This window comes from Xiphophorus maculatus, chromosome 11, assembly GCF_002775205.1.
Source record: "Xiphophorus maculatus strain JP 163 A chromosome 11, X_maculatus-5.0-male, whole genome shotgun sequence".
Lineage (NCBI taxonomy): Eukaryota > Metazoa > Chordata > Actinopteri > Cyprinodontiformes > Poeciliidae > Xiphophorus > Xiphophorus maculatus.
Window position 1 is genome coordinate 31,585,503 of NC_036453.1, and position 27,234 is coordinate 31,612,736.

The 27,234-nt window shown below is 37.7% G+C and overlaps 1 protein-coding gene across 3 annotated transcripts; it reads right to left on the bottom strand.

Annotated features, from left to right (window-relative positions):
* ccdc15 (coiled-coil domain containing 15) lies at positions 1-27,234 on the bottom strand. Of its 3 annotated transcripts, none has more exons than XM_023342260.1 (10): positions 26,286-27,234; positions 24,871-25,020; positions 22,267-22,377; positions 21,542-21,658; positions 21,318-21,419; positions 10,099-10,218; positions 9,916-10,019; positions 6,744-6,965; positions 3,612-3,760; positions 1-2,005 (listed from the first exon to the last, which is right to left on the bottom strand). In XM_023342260.1, exons 1-10 carry the CDS (start codon positions 26,457-26,459, stop codon positions 1,992-1,994), a joined length of 1,263 nt encoding a protein of 420 aa, XP_023198028.1. In that variant the 5' UTR covers positions 26,460-27,234; the 3' UTR covers positions 1-1,991. The 3 variants fall into 3 exon arrangements, with proteins under 3 accessions (XP_023198028.1, XP_023198027.1, XP_023198026.1); XM_023342259.1 differs by lacking the exon at positions 1-2,005 and adding an exon at positions 2,786-3,534 and having other exon boundaries at positions 21,318-21,416; XM_023342258.1 differs by lacking the exon at positions 1-2,005 and adding an exon at positions 2,786-3,534.

A 27,234-nucleotide genomic window follows, 5' to 3' on the forward strand; every position in this document is an offset into this window, starting at 1 on the left:
GACAGATTGTTTTTGGGTTTTTTTCCAGCAAGAACAGAATTTGGTCACTCCTTATTGGAATCAATTAGATTTGGGTTCACCCTGGTCTGTTTTAGTAAAAATCACAGAAAATAGTCCCATTTAGTACTAAAAGAAAGAAAGAAGAAAGCATGATTAGTAAAAGATGGATTATATATTGTCTATAACATTTTACATTAAGATTTTGATATAGTACCCACAATTTCCATCAATTAAAAACATAACTGCAAATGTTTTATAATACTTTGAAGGAAAACACCAGTAGTGGATGTGTGTGCAATAGTAAATATATCATTCTTGTGAAAGGAAAAGCTAAAAAAAGGTTAAATGTTCTTAGTAGTAGCAGCTCAAGAGCTGAGGTTTGTTGGTGGTCCACCATTCTGTCTTAGTTCCTCTTGGCACACACTCAAGGTGTCAAACATTTTTAGAGATTTTGGTGGTTATGGATGTGTTAGTAGTAGATTTGCAGATGGCCACAGCTACTAAATTGGAGATTAGACTTGATAAAGAAAGTATCTTGAGATGCTTTGCATGTTGGTGCATTATCCTGCAATCAGAAGATGGGTAAACTGAGCTCAAAAGGAAGTGAAAAAGATCTGCAAAAATATTCTGTAGCTTTCAAGAGATGCTAAAGTAGCACAAAGTGAACTAAAAGGTATTCTCCACACCATTTCACCAAAAGCAGCCTGAATCAGTAATGCAAGAAATGATGGATCTATGAGTTCCAGTTGTTCAAGCCAAATTGCAACTAAATGTTGCAACTGAAATTGATACTGCAATCTGGTATTACCTCAAGGGTAGAGATGGTGTAAATTGCAGCTACAGTTCTTTGGTTCTTAGCTAAAACAAATGCCACCCGGTGTAGTCATCTGATTCAAGGTTCAATGTAGGCTTTCACTAACTTCACTAACTTCACTAACTTTCACTAACCCCCATTCTGTAAAAATGACCCAAACCAGCAGGATGGAGGGTTTAAGTCAGTGACTCGTCACCTTAATGGTCCTCACATTTGGATTACCGTACTGTTATTTAAAACTTGTAAGCATGATCAGAAGTGAATAAGGATTTTGTTAGAGAGATAAGTCTTCAAGAAACAAAAGAAGTTACTCAGGAATCTGTATCAACGTTCCTCACACCTTGGTTGTAAAAAGTGGTCATTCAAGCTGTTACCTTTGCATAATTTCTTTTTAATCTGCCCACTTTCCTTTCACAATTCTTATGCACTTTAATTAATAAATGATTATATGAAACAATTTTACACAATCTATTCATGGTTGCAGCAAAGAAAAATGGTTATATCTCTCCCTTACCATAAACTCATTGCTCTTTTGGTTTGAGCAATACAGAATTGTAATAAATAAAAAAGTTAAATTAGGCTATAGTTACTATTTTGAAAGCAAAATTGTATGAATGAGAAAAGATATGATTGGATAGTAAGAACCATTTCCTGAGAGCAAAATAGTTAGTTTTGACAAGAACTGAACTGAGGAAATGACAGTTTCAATTGGCCATTATGTGGTAAATGACTTGCCGTACTTAGTTGGGAGCAAAGGCAAACATTTTCTGCCAAGTTTCTTCCTCAGTCTGATGCTCAGATCCACAGCATGGTACTTTAATTCTTCTGCAATCCAATTTGGACCATTTATTACAAGAAATAATGAGATTTTAATTGGGATAAATTAAACTACATGTAAACCAGGGCTGCACAGTGGCGCAGTTGGTAGCACTGTTGAATTACAGCAGATTCCAGGGTAATGGTCTTTCTGCATGGAGTTTGCATGTTCTCCCTGTGCGTGGTGGGTTCTCTCCAGGTACTCCGGCTTCCTCCCACAGCCCAAAAGCATGACTATTAGGTTGATGGGTCTCTCTAAGTTCTTCTTAGGTGTGAGTGTGTGCATACATGGCTGTTTGCCGTGTCTGACTCTGTGTTGTCCTGCGATGGACTGGCGACCTGTCCAGGGTGACCCCGCCTCTCACCCGTAGACCCCTGGAGATAGGCATCAGGAATGGACAGATATGTAAAACATTTTGAACTGAACCGCTGTTTGTCCTCAGTAAGATTCTGCCAGATTAATTTGGTGTGTATTGGCACGGTGTAATTACTTTGAGATTGAAGAGGAAAAACATGTTTCATTATATTAATAACACATCACTCTCAAGTTTTCACCTGGATCCTGTCTCGTCCAACCAGTTTTGTTGGAGATTTTTGGAACTAAAACTGTGGATGACATATTTGAAATGATTCAAAACTACATTCAAATTATTAAAATAAAATAGTAAAACACTGAAAAAGCCAGTAGCTTTCATAACCTGGATGGATATTTCTTACTGTTGCATTTGAAGGGCTTTGCTAAAATTGAGTTTTAGTCCAAATTTTTTTATCATCTGCTTATTCAGTGCACAAGTTAATGCATCAAAACTTCAAATTATTGTTGCTGATTAAATCAGAAGCTGTTCATTTATTTCAAAAAGTGCTTCAATTACAATTCATGTTGATGTGAAACAGCAATATTTACCCAAGTACAAATGTTGTTTGTTCTACTAAAATGTTTAAAATTTTTGTGGCAGTGTATTGAGTATTTGTTGGTGCCAAATATGAAATATATTGTCAGTGAAGAAATTAGCCTCTAACGATAATAATAATAATAATAAAAGAAATATGGAGAAATAGACGGTGCTATAAACAGTGAGGTAAAGAAATAAGCATAAAATATCAATTATATTTTTCATTATAACTTTAATAAACACTTATGTTTAGGATCTGAAAAAAGCCATTTGTAAGGCACTATATAAAGCCTTAAAAAAACACTATAACTGACTATATCTATATAATCTGACTATATCAGGACAATCCTGTCTGGCAGAGTGGTATCGATTCTGAAATCTCATAGAAACTAATAGATAGTGAGGGAAACGTGAGATTTTATTTTTTAATACTTCTTTAAAAAAACAGCAGAGCAGAAAGTCAATTCTTGCAAAATCCACCCGACAACAATGAGTGAAATTCAAGTTAACAGATACTTATTTCCTGATTGGTGACATTGTAAAACTATGTCAATAATTACATGTGCAATGTTCACATATACACAGAATTCATAGTTTGCAATAAATACAGTAAGAAAAAATGTTAACAAAATGCAAACAGAGAAAAATATTTATTATACCTAATCCAGAAAAGTATTGCTTAAATTGTTAGAAAGTTGCGTTTGAGCTGGATTAGAACCTTAACAAAGAGTAATGGGGATAATAATTAATCCAATCAGGGTGCTATTAAAATCACTGGGAATGTTAAACTGGCCAGGTAATTTGGTGACATAAAATACAAGCAGCCAAATTCACCCTAAAGAAAATATGTGTGAAAAGTACTACAGCATGTCTTCTAATGATGCAACCACTTAAAGTCTAAATAAATATCTGACAAAAAATGAGAGCGGGATGCCAGTTCCTTCAGAAAATGCAGTTTCCATTAATGTAAGTCCAAATTCACCAGTGCTAACTGCAGAGCTTTAGCATACGCTGTGGAGGAGAGAAGCATTTCAGACAGCAGTTCACAGGCCATATGTGTGCATAGGTATAAAGGGTGCTGTTAGTACCTCTGGGGTTGTTGTGGAAGATGCAGTTGTTGGCGCAAGTGTCGGGGTGGGAATCCCAAAAAGAGGAGGCACAGCAGCAGAGAGTAGGAAGCTCCAGCTTCATCTGAGACAAACGCTCCTTCATCTGAGCTCTCAGAGCCTCGACAAACCTGCAGAGAGTCACGTACAGGTTATTATTCAGCTCAGAAATGCTTACAGGCTGCTTTCTGTTAACTGCAAGCAGCAATTTGGCTGTTTGCACATTAAAACGGATGAAGATTAAACATTCATGTTGAAGCATCTGAAAAAAAGGATTGTATGGCTGCAACTAACAGTTATTTTAGTTATTAATTAATTGATTGTTCTATCAATTAATCAATTATTTGTATAAAAAAAAGGCAACTTTTTATTATGTATTTTTATACATTAGAAATACATAAAAAGGGGGCGTGCTGTGGTGGCGCAGGGGGTTAGCACGCCCCACGTTTGGAGGCCTTAGTCTTCGACTCCCGGTCCCGACGACCTTTGCCGCATGTCTTCCTGTCTTCTCCTCTCCTCACCCTCCTTCCTGTCTGCCTACTGTCGCAAAAATACAAGCCACTAGCGCCGCAAAAACTCTTCGGAGAAAAAAATGGAGAAAAAAAAAGAAGAAAGAAATACATAAAAAGATGTAAATAAACAAATGATTCAATTCCTTTTATAAATAAGAAAATAGACATTTTATTGCCTAAATGAAATAACAGCATCTTTTTAGTGAACGCTTGATCATTTGTAGCAAAGGACGCATCAACAACCCTTTCTGATTGACTTATCAACATAGTATAGGGCTGATATGTTGATGATTTTTGGATTAACCCAGATTAATTGGATAGAAAAAGGTGCTTAATAGATGATTATTTTTTTCTTACAGAATTTAAATCAGGTGATCCAGGCCTGGGTGTTGCTTGATTTTGTTATTAGAAAAATTAATCATCAAAAAAATAATAATTAAATTTTTTTTTAATTTTATAATTTATTCCAGATTGAAAGCGTCTCTGTTGCTCAGAGAGTTTCACTGGCGGAGCAAATTTATTCCTAAAAGATAAGTTTATAGTTTATGCATTTAAAGCTGGGAGAGTGGACCAATCTCACAGCTGACGCCTCTGCTTGTTGCCTCACTGCTTGATCTCTTAAGTATACCTCAGTGCGGATCACATGCCTTCTTTCACACAAACTGGACACAAGCTGACCTGTATGGATATTTGCATAAACCCCCTGCGTGGAATTATTTTTCTTTGACGAACTCAAAGTAAGAGTTTAAAACCCACCGTGTTAGCTCTGGTTGCGCAACTCTATGTGAACCACAGGAATAACTTGTAGTCGCCCTTTCAGAGTGGTGAGAAGATTTATCTTTGTGAACAAAGAATTATGTGGGGGGTTTACATCTTAACATGCTGCCCAGCGTATGGCTCTGTCTTCCCTGTTAAGTTTATGTATGGTCCCGGTTGGCCGGTGCGTTAGTGGTTAACGAATCACCACTAACCACTCATCATGCAGGAGCAGCCCTGTGAGCAGTTTTCACGCTTTCCTCGTAGTCACGCTTCACGCTGCTTTTATATTATTATTTTATTTTAATATTATTTTTTCAGTTACACGATGCATCAAACCATATCAAATGCTTTGTTCACTTAGTCAGCCAGAGTTAATGCTCGCAGAGATCTGACAAACTCGTCCCACAAACTTGAGCAACCAAGGTAGTTTCTGTGGCCCTTAATAAAAACTCAACAGACACAAAATAGAAGAGCTACTAAAGCCACATTAGCAGCATTGAATTAAATCTCTCGTTTGCTATGCATCGCTGCACAGTGCAATGGATTTAACTCATCATGCAGGGCCGTCCAAGGCAGTATGAGGCCTTGAACAGAATTTGACTTAGGGGTCCCTTTTGCTGCTAAAAACATCAGCACCTCTAACAGTTTCTGTGTTAGATTTAGTGAAATCTGGGACTACTGTAGTTTAATTGGAAAACCTAAAAAGCAATAAATTATAATTGCAGTTTACTAAAATGTATTTGTGAACAAACAGACCTAAAACTCAAAGATTAAATTCATAGCATCAGACTGCAGCTATGGTAACAAAACAATCTAACTATGAATATTGTTCTTTGAACTTTTCCAAAGTAAACTTGCCAGCTTCTTAAAATCTTGCATTTAAATGTTAAACAATTTAAAATATTTTAATTTATGTATTCTGAAACCATTAAATCAAATTTATCAGCATTGATAATCTCAATAAATAAACGTTACATTTATATATCTGTGGTCTGTGTAAAAATATTAGCATTTATGGGGCCCCTGAAACTGACTTAACAAATGTATTATTTATACATTTGTTAAGTCAGAGGCTCCATCAGGCGATGGAGCCTCTGACTTAACAAATGTATAAATAATTGATATTCATTTTAATTATATTTTTTGATTTGTTGTTTTAAGACTAGTTGTGGGTTTAAATAGCATTTCACTGGCGATGTTTTCCCGTAGCATAAAATTACACAGTAATATTTACTATTCCTGTCTACTTAACATCTTTTAATACAAAAACACAGTAGACAGCCTCGGCGCCCTGACCACTGGGCTTAGCAAGTTTTCTGGGGGAAACCATGCATTTAATTACTTTTTCAAATAAAAAAAAATACTTGTATTGCCTAAAATGCAGTGCTAAGGAAATCCTTCAATGAATTTGAACCAAGTAAAGCTAAAACTATGCCACCAGAGGAATTTTGGATAAAACATATTTACAGACAAAGGTGTTTTCATCTTAAATGCTATACACACACACATATATAAATTACTAAATTAAAGATTGTGTTCTTATAAGTACACATTTTTTTGTAAACTTAACTTATTTTATAAGCATTATAGCAAAAGGTTCATATATGAAACATTCCTAATAAAATCAGTCCATAACATCAGGGACCTCCTTTATATTTTAACTAGAACTCAATTTTTCTTGAGATCTTTGCTTGGCTCTGGGAGTTTAAGAGAGTCGAGAATGATAATTGACTAATCTCTGAGTAATTGAGCTACAGTATGCTCACTGCTACACAGATTGACATATTTCTACAACTTCATCAGAGTCAGAATGAGTCAGTAGGTCATACATCAGTTAGATTACCTCGCAGAGTCTTTCCACTTGTCATTGTTCTTCTCCTTCTCCTCCCTTTTCCTCCTCAGCAGCTGCAGAGCTCTCTCCTTCTCTTCCTCCTCCTCCAGTGCTAGCTGCTCCAGAACCTGCCGTTCTCGCTCCTCCAGCCTCTGCCTGGCCTCTACAAGCGTCCGAGCTCTCTCTAATTTCATCTCCTCGTCCTGACGAAGCTTTTCTTTCTCTGCTTTGATCCTTAAATGACAAAATAAAAAATCTGACCAAGAATTCTTTTTCCCTTCTGTGAAGCACTATAAAAAGAAATTTCAGCTGCGAGCAGCCTCGTGCAGCCCTCGCAGCTCAGCGCCGCTCCGGCCTATTGGCCACCGTGGGGGTTCCAGCCACCGCAGAAGCTCTCGCACAGTTTCCAGAGCCGCAGCCTGCTCGCCACTGCAGAAGCTATCGACCATTCACAGTAAAATATGACACTTCCTGTTCTGAGGGGGCGGGGCTTAGATGACATCATAATATGATGATATAGGATGGTCAGGCATCCCACCAGGATCACTCATGCAAAGTTTGGTGCAGAAGCTATCGACCGTTCGGGCTGTACAGTGGCGCAGTTGGTAGCACTGTTGCCTTGCAGCAAGAAGGTCCTGGGTTTGATTCCCGGCCGGGGTCTTTCTGCATGGAGTTTGCATGTTCTCCCTGTGCATGCGTGGGTTCTCTCCGGGTACTCCGGCTTCCTCCCACAGTCCAAAAACATGACTGTTAGGTTAATTGGTCTATCTAAATTCTCCCTAGGGGTGTGTGTGTGTGAATGGTTGTTTGTCCTGCATGTCTTTGTGTTGCCCTGCGACAGACTGGCGACCTGTCCAGGGTGTACCCCGCCTCCCGCCTGGAACGTAGCTGGAGATAGGCACCAGCAACCCTCCCGACCCCATTAGGGACAAAGGGTGAACAGAAAATGGATGGATGGATGGATGGCTATCGACCGTTCACAGTAAAATATGAGACTTCCTGTTGTCAGGGGGCGTGGCCTAACTGATGTCATCATTTGACCATTGGATATTGTAGGACATCCGATGGCGATCAATCACTGAAAGTTTGGTATCTCTGTGTGTTTCTGTGCAGGATATATAACAGTTTCGTGTTTCATGGCGAGTAGGTGAACTTTGACCCCTGGTAATCCCCCATCAGCATGCTCATACACTCACCATTTTGATAACTTTTAATTGGCCATGCCTTGTGATCAGACTGACCAAGTTTGAAGCCGATCAATCGAAATCCCTAGGAGGAGTTCGGTCAAATACGAAGGCAGTCATACAAATGGAACAGATACAGAGTTACATTCACCATCCAGCGCTGGGCCACACTTAGTTCACCTTATGGATGCAACCAAGTGAGGCAAACATTGTAGCGCGAGTTTAGCTTTTATTCTTCTCTGGCAATCTGTACCCACACTAAATGGTAGTTTCAGTCTGTTTATGTATGACTGGCGACAGTCACACATAAACATGGTTATGTAAGCTGCAGCGTGTGTGTGTAAGCAGATAAAATAAATAGAGGAAAATACATAATCCATAACAAGATGAAAGGTTAGTTAGGTACTTAGGATCTTGTAATTTGTTAGCAGAGGAACAGAGTGGGTTTAGACCAGGGTAGCCCAAACATTTTGAGACCAAGATCTTCTTTTTCTCTCATCAGCCAGCTGAGATCTACCTCATGACATGAAGACATAAAAACTGTAAATGAAATTCTATTGAATTATTTTACATGCAAATATACATCAGTTATAGCAGAAATATTAAAGTGATAGAAAACCTAATGCAGTAACTTCCTCATTGAAATTCTGACACTGGGAGGAGGTTACTTGTTTCTCAGAGTAAAAAGCAAACCTGAGGCCAGCAGGTGTCAGTCAGTTATGATAGATCTGAAATTTGATTTGATGACCTCAAATGAGAAATTTTAGACTGATAGGAGGAACCAAAGAGCACAGTTAAGTTAAAAGTACATCTTATGACGTTGCAATATTTTTCCTCCAACAACAGGTTCCAGAGGTGTTACCTTTAGCCAGATGTTGGACAGGATTTTATTTCAATGTCCTTTGTGAATGCTAGCTCCTCATTTTCAACAGTGGAACTGTGCAGGTTGAAAAAGCTTGTCGTTTTGGAGAAAATCTCATCAACATCAATATTTCCATTAAATAAGATATGAAAATAAATAGTATGTTTGATAGAGGAAAAGCCTCTCAGACTCTGTGCTCTAAGCAAGATGCCAAAAACAATTAGAAAATGTATTTAATTTCACATAATTCTTGTGGTAGGAGCCATTTGTTTATTAAATACTTCATGAAACATATTTGTCCTATTTGATGTTTGTTGTGTGTAACGTATACTCACAAAAGAATGAGTTAATTAGTCCAATTTTGTAGTTTATTGAATGTTCAGAAATTACAGCGGCTGTAATGCGCCACAGCAAAGGTAAACAAACATAAAATAACCTGAGTCAAATATTGTTGTGTCCTGGAATATAAGATCTATACTGAGTTGTGTTTCAATTATGACAGTTTATTTCGAAGGCCTGAAACTTCAGAAAATGGAATTTTTTTGTTTAAAGAATATTTATGCCCATCCGCTTGTTTGTTTTTATTGTTTATGTTTTTATTGTGTCTTGTAAGCCCATGTGGGCTGGGCGATTGTAAAAGGGTGTATGACACATATGAAAATAAAGACTATCTAAAAATCTATGAATTATTTATTAGAAAAAAATAAATGATTTGAATAAGAGTGACTTAAATTTGTTGTGTTAAACATACTTATGAATCAAGTTATAAAAACTTACTAAATTGAGTTGGATAAACTTTATGAATGAGTTGGATGATTGTAATATATTGAGTTGGATAAACTTAGTAAATTGAGTTGGTCAGATATAGGATACAAAACTGGCATTGAACTCAATTGTTTCAAGTAAAATCAAAGTAAAATATTCCTTTAAGTTAAAGCTTTGCAACTTTTAAGATAATTGAACACAAAAAAGTAAATTGTCATCACTAAACTAAAGGATTAAGTGAGATTAATGTAAATAAGTCGATAAGATGAACTACAGCCCAAAAACACTTTTTAGAGTGAGATCTATCAACAATATTGTTGGGTGAAAACTGTAGCAGAAAGTGATGCAGGAAGATCAGTGGTAGTCTGGTCACCTTGCAGTCCTCTTCAGGTGTTTCCTGAGCAGTTGGTTCTCCTTCACCTGCTCCCGTTCAGTGTTCATGACCAGGCGGCGGTGCTTCAGGAACTGAGACTGACGCTACAGAGAAAGACAGAGAGTCAGCTGCGAAATTTTAGCCAAACAGGAGAAAAACAAGTAAAATCTGATCTGTATCCACCTGCTTTTTCACTTTTTCTTCATCCGTCATTGGCCAGAGAAACTTTGGGACTTCTAGGCTCGTATTAGAACCGTGATCAAAGAGTGAATTATTCGGATTCAACAGGGTGTGTCCGCTGACCTTAAACATACGAAAGCGTTATTAGGGACACAACAACCTGCAAAAGAATTCACATCCACATTTTGTCATTTTACAACAATCTTGGGTGTACTTTATTAAGATTATTGTGGAACATAAAAATGGCATAAAATGTAAATATTTTATGCAAATCTAAAAAATGGGGCATGAATTTGTATTTTGTAACTTCTACAATAATACAGCACAAACAATAAAAAATACAAATCTGTCTCTAATATAGTTCCTACTAGTTTTCTCTTTTTAAAACTCTTCACTTTTTCAGAATGAAAGTTTCAGATTTCTGTTAAATTTAAACTATTTTTAGTGCAAACATGTACAGTATTGACTTGGGCACTTGTGTGTCCAGAGAGACAACTTGAACAAGAAGGTATGGTCACATTGAATCAAAGAAAGAAAGAGAGGGAGAGTGAGATAGAAAAAGAAAGAAAGATTTTTTTTTATTTTTAACACCACATTTATTTTTCAATAAAAATACATTTTGACAGCATTTAGTTCATTCTTTCATGCAAACATTGAATTGAAAACTAGCTTTCTATCAACCACAGAACATATGACATTATTAAAACACCACAAAGAGAAAAATTCCATTAAGTTATTCATCAATGAAAAGAACATAAATTCTGCTTTTACTCTATGTTTTACCATCAGAATAAACATCCTGTTGACATTTTCCCCCAAAACACCATTTAGTTTATTTCTTCTACTAATATAAATTGAAATTTCGCCTGTCCAATAAGAAAATTTAACAAATTCCACTTACTAGATTCCTTTTTTGTATAACCTGCACTGAATATAAACGCTACTTCAGACCAATAAGACACCACATTTTTTAAAAACATCTTCTAACAAGAAAAACAATGGTGAAAGTCTTTTACACTCAAGAAACATGTGAAAAATAGTTTCTACTTCTTCACAAAAAGGACATAGTTCATTTAAATCTTTTCTAAATTTAACTATAAAACTGTTAACACTTATAGCACCGTGCAAAATCCTCCACTGAAGGTCGCTTACTCTCTTACTCAAAGGGGGCTTATAAAAAACTCTCCATATTGGTTTCTGATTATCCCCGACTTTAAACCTGTCTCTCCAAACAGTATCAGTTTTTCCACTTAATTGTTTCTTATTCAATCCTTGAACAACCAGTTTATACAAACAATTTCCAATCAACATACAAAAAATAAAATCTTTTTGAGCGATCAAGAGATGGCCCGTCAATTCTGAGAAATCAATGTTCAGTCCCATTTCTGGAAACGGATCTGTAGAACCAGAGAGTTCTTCTCCATTAAAAAAGTCCACCAGCATCTGCTTTTCATCCAAAGTCAATTTTCCAAGCCAGAGATCTAAAATAGCCCTCATGACTCGAATCAATTTCAATCCTAGCAAAGAAGCTGTCGCCTCTGTGTTTTGAAGTCCTGGTCCAGCCGTCTCCACAATGTGTCTTAATTTTATAACTTTTTTCTGCAGCAATCTTCTTGACCATCCGACTCTATCTTCTAACGCCAGACGTGCTTCAAATATTAAAGGTTCCTCTAGAAGCCAAAACAAAGATACAGTTGGTTCCAGTCTTTTCCACTCAAAAATCGTCCATGCTCTAAACAAACTTTTATAAAACATTGGCATTTCATACAACAATAACATTTTACAATTTAACAAAAACAAAGAAACATCTAAACCAAGACCTCCTACTCTTTTCAAAATAATACTTATTGGCTTCCACAAAATATCCTCCTCCCTCCCCATGAGATATTTCTGAATAAACTGTAACCTAAACGCAGCAGTTCTGCTCTCTAGATGGACCAATCCTTGTCCACCCTCCTCTTTAGGTAAGAAAAGCACAGCCTGGGAGACCCAATGTTTGTCATCCCAAAAAAACTTAATCATACAAAATTGAATTCTATTTAGTAATCCAACAGGTGGCACCAAACATGCTAACTTGTGCCACAATAAAGAAGCAATTAAATTATTTATAATGAGCACTCTCCCTCTATAAGACATCTGCGGTAGCAACCATCTCCATTTCGCTAACCTTCCCTCCACTTTCTCCATCACTCCCTCCCAGTTCTTTTTTTCTGTGTCCTCATCTCCCAAATATACCCCAAGATATTTCAAACCCCCTCTTTTCCATTTTAAACCTCCTGGAAGTTGAGGAAGCCCACTAAACCGGCTTCCTATAGCCAGAGCCTCACTTTTAGCCCAGTTGACACGAGCAGCTGACAATTTACAAAACAACTCAACAATTCTACCTAAATTATTCACTTCTTGATTTTTAACAATAATAATGACATCATCAGCATACGCTGATAAAGTAAAAGACACATTACAACTTGGAAAAACCAGCCCCTCAATATTTGACCTGATTTTCTTTAGCAGTGGTTCAATAGACAGAGCATATAACATTGCAGACAAAGAACAATCTTGTTGAACACCTCTTGTGACTTTGAAAGGTTTACATAAACAGCCATTAATTTTCAGTACACTCTCAATGTTCTCATATAGAACCATAATCTTGGCAATAAAACTAGAGTCGAGATCAAACCTTTCCAACACCCTCCACAGGTACCGGTGCTCGACTCTGTCAAAAGCCTTTTCCTGGTATAAAGAAACTAAACCAGCGTTGCATCCCAATGATCTGGAGACGTCCAAAATATCTCTAATAAGGGAAATATTATTAAACATCGATCTGCCAGGGACACAGTAAGTTTGCGTTTGATGAACAACCTGCTCCATCACCTTTTTCAGTCTGTTTGCCAGCGCCTTTGACAACAGTTTATAGTCTGTACACAACAGAGAAACAGGTCGCCAGTTCTTAATCTCCAGGAGATCACCTTTCTTTGGTAGCAATGTGAGAACTGCTCTCCTGCAGCTCTGAGGTAGAAATCCTTCAACAAAACTCTTCTCAAAAACCTCCAAGAGGTCAACGCAGAGGTCAGACCAGAACGCTCTGTAAAATTCACTGGGAAGTCCATCGATGCCAGGTGCTTTCCCACCTTCCATAATTTGCAAAGCAGCATGAATCTCCTCCAAAGTTATGGGCTCTCCCAACTCCTTGGCAAAATCAACATAAACTCTTGGAAGATCACTGCAGAAGTTGTTGAAACTGTCTTCATCCTCGCTGTATTCCGAGCTGTATAGATCTGCATAGAAATCCGCTGCTCTCCGCCTGATGTCACTGTCTGCAGTCAAAAGAACATCTGCATTTGATTTCAAACCATGCATAAACTTGCTCTATCCTTGCTTCTTTTCCAAAGAGAAGAAAAACTTTATCGGCGCGTCCATTAAAGCAACTTTCTGAAATCGGCATCGAACCAGCGCTCCCTGTGTTCTTGAGCCCAGCAAATCAGCTAAAGCAGCTTTTTTCGACTTGAGGTTCTCAAAAAGACCTCGATCTCCTGTGGATTGTGCAGAAACCTGTAACTCCACTATTTCAATCTCCAGATCTCTAATAGATTTTGTTAAACTAGATGAAACATTGACAGTGTACTGTTGACAAAGTTCTTTAATTTCAATTTTCCCCCGATCCCACCACTGCCCTAAAGATGCAAAATCCTCTTTTCTAGTTTTGTGCATCCTCCAGAATGAAATAAACGTTTCCCTAAAATTGGTATCCAATAATAAAGCAGTGTTGAAATGCCAATAAGCAGATTTATGTCTGATATTGGCAATAAACGCACTACAAGAAACCAAAGCATGATCTGAAAAACTTACAGGATGGATACTACAGTCTTGAAAAATTCCAAAATTATGTCTAAAACTATATATTCTATCCAACCTAGCTGCAGAAAAAGAATGGTCTGTGTTTCAAGCCCATGTATATTGTATTTTATGAGTGTGCATTTCTCTCCAAATATCAACCAATGAAAATAAATCAATCAAATGTTCTAAGAACGTTGTCAAAGCTGGATGAGGTTCAAAATGATTCCTATCCAATTGATCATTTTCTGTACAGTTAAAATCTCCACCCAAAAAAAGAAAATCATCCGTGTCACACTTACACAAAACATCTTCAAGTTCATGTAACAAACGAATCCTCCCTACTCTTGTATTGGGAGCATAAATATTTACAAACACAATATTAAAACACTCATATTTTGCTTTCACCACCATTAATCTACCCTTGATTACTTCTTCAAACTGATAAGATGGTAGGTAGAAAATTTTTTGAAAACAGAATTGCAACTCCCCCACTGGCCTGGTTTAAATGACTCAAAATAATTTCTCCTCCCCATTCCCTCCTCCAACCTATTTCATTTACACAATCACTGTGTGTTTCCTGTACCATTAGAATAGAATAGAATAGAATAGAACAGAATAGATTTCAACTTTATTGGCATTGCACTGTCGCAAGTACAAGCAACGAGATGTAGTTTGCATCTATCAAGAAGTGCTCTACGAGATATAAATATTTATTTACAGATGTACAAGACTATGTATGTATGGACTGTAAGGGGTTATAGCAAGAGATATACAGTAGATATTGTGTATAAATATAAATATGGGAGCTGTATGCACAGATTATACAGAATGTACAAGAATGTTAGGGAATGGATTATATATGTATACAATATAATACAAGATAAATAATGGCAGATAAAATTTATAGGTTGTACGAGTGTGTGAAGAAAACAGTCCGTGATGTGTGTGTGTGTGAGTCCATGTGTTATTGTTGTATGAGAGGATAGGGGAGTACAGTCCTTAAAGTTTATGTTTTATGTCAGGAGGCGTTCAAAAGCGTGGCAGCTGTGGGAAAGAAGCTCTTCCGGTGCCTGGTGGTTCTGGTCCGTAGGCTTCTGTAACGCCTCCCAGAGGGCAGGAGGGAAAAGAGTGTGTGTGCTGGGTGAGTGAAGTCCTTTGTGAATTTCCTGGCCCTTTTCAAACACCGCTCCCTGCCATCAAGAACATCTACAGGAAGCAGTGCCTCGGCGATATACTGGGCAGTTTTCACCACCCTCTGCAGCGCCTGCCGGTCGGAGACAGAGCAGTTCACGTACCAAGCTGTAATACAGTTGGTGAAGATGCTCTCGATGGTGCAGCGGTAGAAGTTCGTGAGGATCTCTGAGGACAGGTGGTTCTTCCTCAGGGTCCTCATGAAGAAGAGGCGCTGATGCGCCTTCTTAATGAGTTTGGAGCAGCTGGTCGTCCAAGTCAGGTCTTCGGAGATGTGGACTCCCAGGAACTTAAAGGTGTCCACACGCTCCACCACTGTCCCCTTAATGTGGATGGGTGGATGTGGGTCAGTGTTCCTCCTGAAGTCCACGATAAGCTCCTTGGTCTTCTCGGTGTTCAGCTGCAGGTTGTTTTTGTCGCACCACTCAGCCAGACGGTCTACCTCCTCCCTGTAAGCGGCCTCGTCATTATCTCTGATGAGGCCGATCACCGTGGTGTCGTCTACAAACTTGATGATGGCATTAGAGCCATGGACAGGTCTGCAGTCGTAGGTGAAGAGGGAGTAGAGGAAGGGACTCATCTAGGGCTGAAACGATTCATCGAGTAACTCGAGTAACTCGATTACAAAAAATCCTCGAGGAAATTTATCTGCCTCGAAGCTTCGCTAAATTTATTGTATTGTAATAAGCAATGCTGTTAAATACGCAGCACACTGGTCTAGCCGGAGGGTTTTTGTGTTGCACAACGCTACCACTTCCGTTAGCACCTGGAGCACATGTGCTAAGTTTGTAGCTATGGAGGGAACCGGAGAATGCTCAGAAGGAGAACCCCGAAAGCGACAAAAAATGTCAAAAGTTTGGGAACATTTTAGGCTAAACAGAAAGGACAACACAGCGCAATGCATCCACTGCAAAGCAGAATTGGCGTACCACAACAGCACGACATCAATGTTGCAGCATCTGAAGAGAAAACACCCGCTATATGCATCCAACTCGTACACGGTTGCCAACAGGTAACGTTTATGTTCTCTTTGCTAACTACGTTGTGTGATAATCTGCCATGTTATAGATGTAAATTGAGGCACATTATTTTGCTAACGTTACATCTAAACATAGCGGTTACTTAACCGGGTGTAGTGTAAATTGTATGTGAGGGTGGAACTGAGAGAAATTATGCAGGACTTAATGTAAGTTTGTTAATAAAAATACGCAGCAACAGATTACAGGCATAAGCTGAAAAGCATTTATTTATTGGTGTCTTTCCATCCTGAAAAGTTACAGTCTTTTCTTCTCGCTACTGTTATGTATGAATTAGAAATTTTTGATTAATATTTTTTGTAGTAATTCTATATTTGTTTATACCTAAGCAATCAAGAATAAATAATAGCATCGTTTTAATAAAAATAGCAACATTTTTGCATTTTATCATGACTAGTTAAGGCTGCAGAACTCTGTACAAACTCAAACCTTTACATTTTGAGTAAGTTTATTTTTTTCCTAACATATAGATTACATTCTGTTTTCCAATACATAAAAAAACATTTCACTGCATTTAGATTTTTCTGTGATGGTTAAAAATAATGCTTTTAATTAAAGCATCCTCAAAATTGCGTTATTATCAATAAAATGTTAGAGTTAAATGAGTTGTTTACTTAGTTCTTTTACGTGTATGTGTATTACTCACTGAAGATAAATACATAAACTAAAAGCTGGAGTATAGACATTTTTATAAGCATATTTGTGAGCCTGCCACTTTATTATTTGAATATAATTTAATATCTTAGTATAACTTTTCTTCAGGTTAAAGCAAACTACTGTTACAAGTAAACTTTCTAAACTACAAACATTTAACTGTTAGGGATGCTCAAAAAGGAGATATTGGACTGATCTGGACTAACTGGTATTATTGCAGATTTGCCAATAGTTTATTTTATAAATTTTTTTTATCCGATTACTCGATTAATCGTAAGAATAATCGATAGATTACTCGATTACTAAAATATTCGTTTACAACAGCCCTAGACTCATCACACAGCCTTGTGGCACTCCGGTGTTTATGATGATGGTGGATGAGAAGTGGTTGTCCAGCCGGACATGTTGAGGACGACTGGTCAGGAAGTCGAGCAACCAGTTACACATGAGTGGACTGATGCCGAGGTCTGTGATTTTGGTAATGAGTTGTGATGGGATGACAGTGTTGAATGCTGAACTAAAATCTAAGAACAGCAGTCTGGCGTAAGTGTTCTTACTGTCCAGGTGAGAAAGGACAGAGTGCAGCGCTATAGAGACTGCGTCCTCTGTGCTCCTGTTCTGCCTGTATGCAAATTGGTGGGGGTCTAGTGAGGGGGGGAGACAGGATCTGAGGTGTGCTAGGACCAGCCGCTCCAAGCACTTGGTAATGATGGGGGTAAGGGCTACCAGGCAGTAGTCATTGAGTCTAGTTGGGTTGGGATTCTTGGGGATTGGGACAATGGAGGTAGGACTTGAAGCAGGTCGGTACCACAGCGTGGGCCAGGGACAGGTTGAAGATGTCTGTCAGCACTCCTGCCAGCTCCCCAGAGCACGTTCTGAGGACACGTCCAGGTATGCCATCAGGACCCGCAGCCTTGTGGAATTTAATCCTGTTCAGAGCCGCTCCTACGTCAGTGGGGAGGAAAGTCAGTGGCTGTTGGCCTGGGGTGGTAGCTGCTTTGGTTGCAGTTGTGGTATTCCCTCTCTCAAAACGAGCATAGAAGTTGTTAAGTTCGTTGAGGAAGGAGACATCAGTAGAAGCGGGGGTGGTATTGGGGTTCTTGTACAGTAGTCTGTGAGAATCTGAAGGCCTTGCCACATACATCGGGGGATGGAGTTAGATAAATAATCCTCCACCTTCCTTTTGTACGTAGTAATGTTTGGCCTTCTTGATTCCCTTCTTCAGCTCAGCCCTGGCTGCACTGTAAGTCTGTGCATCCCCTGACCTGAAGGTGATGGTGCGGGCCTTCAGCAGGAGACGAACGTCTCGGTTCATCCAGGGTTTCTGGTTGGGGTACATGGTAATGCGTTTGTAGGTGGTGACACGTTCTATGGTGGTGGAAATATGGTTCAGTACAGATGAGGCGTACTGATCCAAGTCTGTATGGTGGAAAATAGTCCAATCTGTATTCCTGAACCGGTCCTGGAGCACAGTGTCTGAGCCCTGTGGCCACACCTTTACTGTCCTCACGGTAGGTTTCACACGTTGGATGAGTGGTAAGTACCGAGGTGTGAGGAACAGGGAGAGCTGGTCTGATTGTCCGATGTTGGGGAGGGGTGTCGCATTGTAAGCTCCAGCCAGATTGGAGTAGACATGGTCCAGGGTCTTGTCTCCTCTGGTGTGGCAGGAGACATGTTGGTGGAATCTGGGAAGAACTGTCTTCAAGTTGGAGTGATTGATTGATTAACACATTTATATGTTTTAAATTCATCAATTCAAACACACTGATTCTCTTCTTCGCATCTCTGGCTCCATTCAGATTTAAAGTAGAAACTCTGAAGTGGCTCATTATCAAAGATGGGAGAAAAAACACTAAAAGAAAAAACAGACATTTAGACTTCAAACTCATCGTTGTTGTTGAATTCTTGCTTAAGCTTTCCGATTTAACCGGTAAACTTCTTTATCATTGTATCCCCCTTTTCTTTTATTGTTCAACTGAGATCTCACATGCATGAAAAAAAATTTCTTGTCAGGAAAAAAATCCTCTACTTTTACATTTTTCATAAATGGCATAATCAAACTCGTCCACTCGCACATTAAGAACTAAGTTAAGTTCTTCATTCTTTTTATTCAGGATCATGAGGACCTGTCTTCTGTGTGAAACAACGTGCTTCAACTGCGGTGATTTACAACCCGACGGCATTTTCCTAATCGCGGAAACAATTTTCCCATGTCGTGACAGCTCTCTCACCAACAATTCATCACTGATAAACGGCGGTATGTACGCAATCGTGACTTTTTTAGCTGGAGTACTCAATGGGGAAACGGACAAAAACACATCGTTCACAACAATGCCTTTTTCAATCACTTTGTTTGCCTTCTCTACGCTGTCAACAAAAATGACCATAGCGCTGTTCATCTGAGCAGCAGATTTAATGCTGCTACAACCTACAACTTCTCCCACCGCCAAACTACATTCCTCCACCGTCATAGTAGGACTATTGGGTATGATCTTCAAACCGGCATTTTGCGCCAAAATGCCGGTATAACACACAGAAATGTAACCAAAAAACACGTAATCTAACTCCATAACCACAATATTTAAAGAACAATATCCAAAAAACCCCAATAAAGATAGGGAAAACAAAGTTAGAAAATTCTCAATCTCTCAGTCCACTCACCACACGCTCCTCTACCAACCCCCAGCATGCAGTGCAAAAGAAAGAAAGAAAGAAAAAAGATGAATGGTTCATGGATAAAAAACAAACAGATGGCTGACTGGACAGATGGCTGGATGTCATCATCTCAAAAAAAAAAGTTAAATCAGATAATTGTGTCTAAAATGACAAACTCCAGGCCTAAAGTGGAAGATGAAAAAGAAAGAACATTTAAAAAATATAATAAAAACATTCATAAAAACCCTAAAAGTCCCTCATGTAGACAACAGTATGAAGAAAAACTCTTTACATATAAATATTTCTCCTTACTGGAAAACACCTGAATAAAATTCCTTTCCAGACCTTTTCCCTGCAGTAGATAAAGCTAATTCAAAACAAAGCACGGGCATGGACTGCCACCTCCTTCTGTTTATCACAGTAGGTTTGAGGAATAGCTGAATTTTAACTTCCTGTGTATTTTTCATGTCCAGATGAACACTTGAGGAAGTGAAACATGAATCTGTTTTGTAAGCTCAGATATAAAAAGAAACTTGCCATAGTTTTACAGTTGTAATTATGCTCTGCTGAGGTTTGGCAGTCAAAATTTGAACTAGGGTAAGCTAAAACTGCAACTCGAGGAGTTCTGGGTAGGATGTGTACAGAAAATGCTAAATGTTTATATTTTTTATACTTGTGGCTTATTTGCTGCTCAAACTGTGTTGTTCTTTCAGCAAATGTTTTTTTCTATCTGTATACTCCAGTTTACAACTAATCACATACTTTTATTTACATATTGTACTTATTGCGCATTATTTTTATACATTATTATAATTATTATACATATTATTTAAATTTTTTACTTTTATTGTATATATTTATATTGATACTTTTATTATTATTTATTTATTGTTATTGGAGCCTTGCAACAAATGTACATTTTTAAATGTACATTTGAATGACAATACAATCTCTCTATGTCTCTGTGTATGTCTAAATTAGTTGATAGTTATTTCAATAATCAGTTCATCACGATTAATCCTTTTAGCCCTACTCTCAACTGTTCTCAGCATCTTGCAAAATTATTCATACCTGCTGTGGTTTTTTCAATGTTGCCACATTAACTTCACAGTTAATATATTAGCATTTTATGTCATAAGGAAGCACCATTGTAGAGTGGAATTAAAAGGATAAATGTTTTTTCTTTTTATTTGGTAATTAAAAAGTGATATATTGTTTGTATTTCACTTGTCTTACTGCAATATTCCTAAATAAAATCCAACCATTTGGAGCCAGCTAACTAGTGGCTAACATGTGAATAGCATGTTAACCGCCTATAAATACAGCAGGTGTGTGGAGGTTTGAATTCTTAAACACACATCATGTTGACAAAGAAATGCAGCAGAGGTTTATAACTGAATTAGGTTATAAAACTATATTCCAAGCTTTGAATATCTACAGAAAGCTCTTCAATCCATCATCTGAGAATCAAAACAGCATAGCACAACTGCTATAAGAAGCTAATTGGAAAAGGTTTCAGTCTCTGTGCCAAGGCTCAACACATCCCACAATTTTTAGATTATTGCTTTTATTTGTAAAACTAGGCACCGATTCCTTCTACTTCACATTACAAATTGCTTTGTGTTGCTCTCTTAACATAAGGTCCAGATATAATACACTGAAGTTGTGGTTATAATGTGAGAAAACAGGAAAAGGTTTGAGATGTAAGAATACTTTTAAAATTTAAGTTCATGTTTATTGTCTAACACTCACAGATATTAGACAAATTAATAAAAGTAAAAGTATAAAATTGAAGTCTGAAAAAATATAACATGTTTGATTTCACTTCTGCATGTTGAGAAATTCAGTTACCTTCTGCTGAACAAGGGGACATTCATGTTGACTACTAAAGAGAGGAACATCTCTTGTTTCTTGTTCCTCCTCTGTTCTCCACACACAAGCATTAGCAGTCTGCTGGGTGGAGAGACAAATGTTTTTAGTTATTCCTTCAACTTCCAGGAAAAAAAACAAGCAAATATGACCATAGGAAGTGTGCTAAAAAAAAGCAGAACAAAGGTTTAGACACAGACACTCACATGTCTGGTTGGAGAGATGCTCCATCTGCCTCCTGGAAGATTTGACAGCACTTCCTCCCCTTGTGTCAGCCGACAGGCAGCCAGTCTGAGTCTGACCTGCCTCAGCGGCTTACTCAACTGGAAAACAGTAGAAATAAATAATATTCCACATGGCCACATTACCTGATAAGTCACACAAAGGGAAATAGTTTGATCCTTCTGGAGGTCAAAAACACAACAAAAATGTTAACAAAGAAAAAAAGTAATTGTAAACTTGATTGAGATTAAAACATTAACTATTTACCAGCTGAAAGAAATGTATTAGTGCTCCCTGGTGGGTAAACTTCAACATTACAGTTTGCACCCATAAATAACTCAATGTTTATACAGAATCCTGCAGCAACTGCTTAATACTAGATTCAGAGCCTTTTGTTTTCAGACCCGAAACCAAACCGGGGAGAAAATAGCTTCATCAGCCCGGGATAAGGCAAAGAATAATTAAATTAACTTATCAATAAACTTTTATTTTAGCTGAATAACAAAAGATTTCATTTAGAAGACATTCTTAAAAAATCATTTAAATGTTTTTTTTTTTAACATTTTACTATGCAACAGTGATTTCAGTGATGTTTTCAGTAGAATTTATAATGTGTGGTGCAATAAATAAAAATAAGGGTGTCTCCAATGTCAGCAAGAAATCCATCAGAGCTTTCTGCTTCTCTTATGCTGAGGAACCTTCACCTCACCTCTGGAGAACTGCTCTGTTGTGTAGCAGGTTCTGAGTGGATATGCTCCTCTTCCTTGCACACCTGCTGGGTCAGGATCTGATGATGTGGAGGTCCTCTGTGAGGTATTACCTAGACAAAGACACACATGTCTACCATGAAAAGATCGGTCAATACAGAAAGCTAAACCACATCATGATCTTTTCAGGAAAATGAATGTCTTGTGTGCCATGGTGCAGCTTGCAAACCACACAGGTGTTTTAAGAAACTGGTATTATTAAGAACATACCAGTGTAAAACATAATGATGAGCTAATTATTAAGCTACATCTTCTAATAAGAAAAATGTCACTGTTTTAGCTGTTGCAAAAACCTAATTTGTTCTCTCTTTTTTTTTTTCCATAGTTTCAGATATGAAAAATGGCTGTGAAAATAACAGCAAGTTGCGGCTAGGTAACGTGCTGGCATTCTGAAACGTTTGTACCTGACAAGAGGAGATGTAAAGAGTGTAGCTGGCCTAAGTGCAATTAAAAGTGATTTTTGTTGTTTGAATATGTCATAAGGGTACCAGTAGGCCTGTCGCGATAAACTGTAAATCAATTAATCGTACGATAAATTAAAACTATCGACGTCATTTTAATTATCGGCTCTTCCGGCCTTTTTCTCTTTCTGTTAATGACACGAATGAAAAAAGGCTCAACTCCAGTGCTCTCCAGTAAAATGAGGACCCCCCCCCCCCCCCTTCCTCATTTTACTTAGTGTAAAGTCCAGCGCACACTATCTTATCCTGCACGATCTTAGAGCTGTCGGCCGATTGTCGGCCCATTTTCAAAACCTGACAGACCACACATTAGCCGACAGAAATCCTAGGTATAACGGTTCGATCGGGTTCGGTCCTGCCGTGTGGTGTCCAACAATGGGCACAAAATAATGGCTACAAGTTCAGTTAACTAAATTTAAAACCAGGCATTAATTAATGCTTTACTACAATCTACCTGCAATGCATGTTGCTAGTGTCAGTGTAAAGTCCTGACTGAATGAAAATCATTATAACCTATTTACGTCACGTTAACAAAGAACAGCTGAAAAGTTACCGGGTTTATCAACTGCGGTAGCAATTTCGCTCCAACTCCTCCTCTTGTCATTTCTATATTCTTTGCATGTTGAATAAACATTAATGTTGTTTCCACATATCATCTCCAATGTCCGCTGGACTTCGGGTTGCGCCGTGTCAGCTGTTTGGGATTCCCCGACGTAATTTCCCCTCAGAAAACACAGAGGAGAATCCGCGCTTTCTGATTGGCTACCTGTCACATTCAACAGGCTGCGTTAAGCTCCCAGTCGGGGAAAAACCCTGATTTGGATCGGAGCAGCAACGACGATCTACCGTAACACACCACACAATCTTAGAAAGACCAACGTTTTAAGATTATTGTAAGGGGAAAAATAGGAGCAAAAAATCATGTAATGTGAAATATTGCATCAGGTGGTCGATGTGCCCATCTTCTCTATTTAAATCTAAGTATTAGTGAAGGGCAACATAATATACAGACTTCATAATCCGCACTGTTGTGGTTGAATGCAGTATTTATTTCCACTTTGGCTTTATGTTGTTTAGTTGTTTTTTTTTCCAAGTGAGGTTTTTGTTAATGGAGACTGAGAATCCATTTTATTTTTGTTTTTGGTTGTTTTGTTTATTTTGTTTATCAGTTCCAGTGTTAAATATTCTTTTGAAAATAAAGTGTATCTATCTTTGGCAGGAAATTGCATGCATTATTACGTCATTTCCATTAAATCAGTGTAAAAAGGTCTTCAAACAATATTATCGTTTATCGCAATAATTTTTGAGACAATTAATCGTCGAGCAAAATTTGCTATCGTGACAGGCCTAGGTACCAGGAAACTTTACCGGGAACCAGAATTATTTTCTGGGGCCCACTTTTTACATGCTTTTGCCAGGGAACGATCAGATTATCTAGGACAAAACCGACCACAGAAAAAGTCCGTGGAGATGGGATAAAATATTTGTTTTTAGCCTGAACCTACAGGGAAGGTGGTAAACCTTTCAGATTGGGTGAATTTTCTGAACCTTGTGTTTCACTTTATACTCTTCTGAAGCGATATTTGGTGTGTAATATAACAGACATTTGTACAAGACAATGTACAAGATTTTGAATAACTTCTGCCTTTAGGTGAGGGTGAAGTCAGAGAGTTCCTCATGTCATAATGTGTGTTAATTGTGTTAAAATGATTTATAGAATTTGAACAATCTGTTCTCATTTATAGAGCACCACATTACACAATGAAAGAATGTAAGACAAAAACATTGAAAAACAAAGACAAAATAAATGAAGACATAAGCTAAACAAGACAAAGCCTGGAAAAGTAAAAAAAACAGAAATATGTAGTTAGCAAACATGATGCTGGCTTGAAGGGCTGACGTAACATTGTTCAATATAAAGTGAATCAGGGCTGCAATGCCAATAATAGGTGCAATGCTTTCTGCTTTCTTCTTGTTCTCCTCTGAGCTTTTTACACTCTGTGACCTTCAACACTTTGAACAAATCAGCCCTTTGCTCTTGTCTGCTTTTTTCCAGGAGTTCACAGTCAAGTGGGAATACTTTACCAGGGGATGCGAGTGAGGTTGCTGTTGTCGCTTGCACACGTGAGCTTGATGTGCGACTCGTCGTCGCACTTCATCTTGAAACCGCTTCAGGTTGTCTTCATCCTCCCTTTTCTTTTGTGCCTGTCGCTCCTCAGTTAGCAAAGCAAGGGTCTAAAACAAAACATAGAGCTCTGAAAACAACAAGACTATCAACCCCTAAAATCTCCATTTACAAAAAATGTAATCAGTACCAACAAAGCTAAAATGTTTTAGAATACGGCTATTAAAAATATCTCAACTTGAATCTCTAAACCAAACTGTTTAGCTTCCATTCATATGTAGTGATTTGTTGAATTAGTACAGTTGAACTATTTTATAGTAGAATCATTGTAGCAAAAAGAACCATAAATAGCCATTTTCGGTGTTCGTCTCACATTATTCTGGAGGAATTTTTAGTAGCTCTTCTTAACTTAAATCACGCTACCAGAGCTGTTATAGAGCAAACTGGCTTCCTCCTGGAAACCACTCCAAACAAGCCTTTCTTTTTCAATTTTTATTTAATACCTTTTGATTGGAGCTCTTGGGTTGTTTTATTGGGATCCCTACTTGTTGGAAGATCGGAGGCTGTCAAATGTTTTCATCTGGTGAATAACATTAAATTCACTAATAATTGTTTGGAAACCATCTTATAACCATTTACAGCTTGATAAATAACACCAATTACTTATATATATATATATATATATATATATATATGAGGCTTTGTCTTTCTGCATTATAAAAATGCTCAACAAAAGTGCTAATGACCAATTAGTCAAATGCCTTTTATGTAGGGCTTACTTGCTTTTTTAACTGCTAAATCCAATCCAGCTATTTTTTTTTCTTTCAAATTGGATTAAACTACACATCAAAAATCTAGCAAATTATAACAAGAATGTTCGATATATCGGCACCAACATATGTATCAGCCGAATTAGTGATTTTTAACACATGGGTCCGATAAATAAAACTGGGGCTTTGTAAACCACCAATATTCATTTTTACAATGGGCCCCTCTGATACTGGTGGGGGTTTTCACCCAAAGGAGTCGTAGAGAAAAATATATATCATTAAAAAATTGTAATGGGACGTCACCATTTTGAAAATTTTTAATATTGGTGCGTCCCTAAATTATACGTAAAACATATCCAGCAAAATTAACCCATAGACAAAAGCCAAACAATAAAACTTATATTTTCAATTTTATAATAATTTATAAAATTGTCAAACTTGACGTTTGGGCTAAATTAACAAAATTCCTAATGGCCTGGATAAAAACTATATTAAAAGTAAGGGCTCTATCAAAACAAACGTGACACTTGGCACTACCGTTCATCGCCTTGGTAACGACTAAATTAAAGCTAACTAGTGGCGGCAGATTTTAAAGCCAAACTTACAGCCGGGTGCTCCAGGAAATCCTGTCCGACTTCCACCCAGGCTCCAACCGCCACCACCGCCTGGTTCCTTTCGGCCAACACTTTACTGGGTCTCGAGTGTCCATGTTGGCTGCTCCTGCTCCCTGAAGATTTAAACCTGCGGTCTGTCGGAACTTTGAAACGGTCAGTACTCATCAGTAACCGAAAACACTGCTGCTTATGTTGACTCCGATTGAATTCAGAAGATTAATTCAACGATAAACTATTTCGGTGGCTAAATTGACACAAAAAATGAATGCCATTAAGCTTTTAAATTAATGAAAACGATAAAAGACCTGATGTGAGGACAAAAGGAAAATATCTCGGCAGAGGTTTGAATTTCGTTTTAGTGCGGAGTTCAGCAAATACCTCACTGCTGCCTCCATGTGGACAGGAGGAGACAGTGAACGTCTACATAGAGAGGATTTCTGAAACAACTCCCTGTAGAAAACTGTAATACAAAGATTTAATCAAATAAATTGTTTTGTAATTTAAATGCTTTTTTAATGAGTGCACTTCTAGAATACTGAAGCATCTTCTGTTCAACTTAATGTGATTAAAGTTAAACTTCCTAATTTTAACAGCAAAATTATTATTGACTCAAATATAGAGTGAGTCTAAGCAATAATTTCAACAATGGCATAAAGACTCTTAGATATTAAGAAGCTTTAAAAATATTACGTATAGATCCAAGTGTGGAGAAGAAGTTAAAATGTGTGGATATGAATTGGCATTTTTAAACTGATGCTACACCCTGCACCATTTTTTGTATTGTGCCTTTCATCTAATGTTTGTTTGATATAAAATTTATCCTAATTTTATTTCAAGTCCAAAGTAAAATGAATATATTTTTAAGTCTGGATGTATTGCCAAGAGGTTGTCATCAGAAGTTCAGATATAAATTTAATACGCATTTATTTTTTATTTTGAA

Coding starts and splice junctions, on each gene's coding strand:
- ccdc15 (XM_023342258.1), bottom strand. CDS start 26,459: ATGAGTACTGACCGTTTCAAAGTTCCGACAGACCGCAGGTTTAAATCT. Junction 21,659..22,266: donor AACAGAGCAGTTCTCCAGAG/GTGAGGTGAAGG, acceptor ACTGTTTTCCAG/TTGAGTAAGCCGCTGAGGCA. Junction 3,761..6,743: donor AAGTGGAAAGACTCTGCGAG/GTAATCTAACTG, acceptor GACTCTCTGCAG/GTTTGTCGAGGCTCTGAGAG.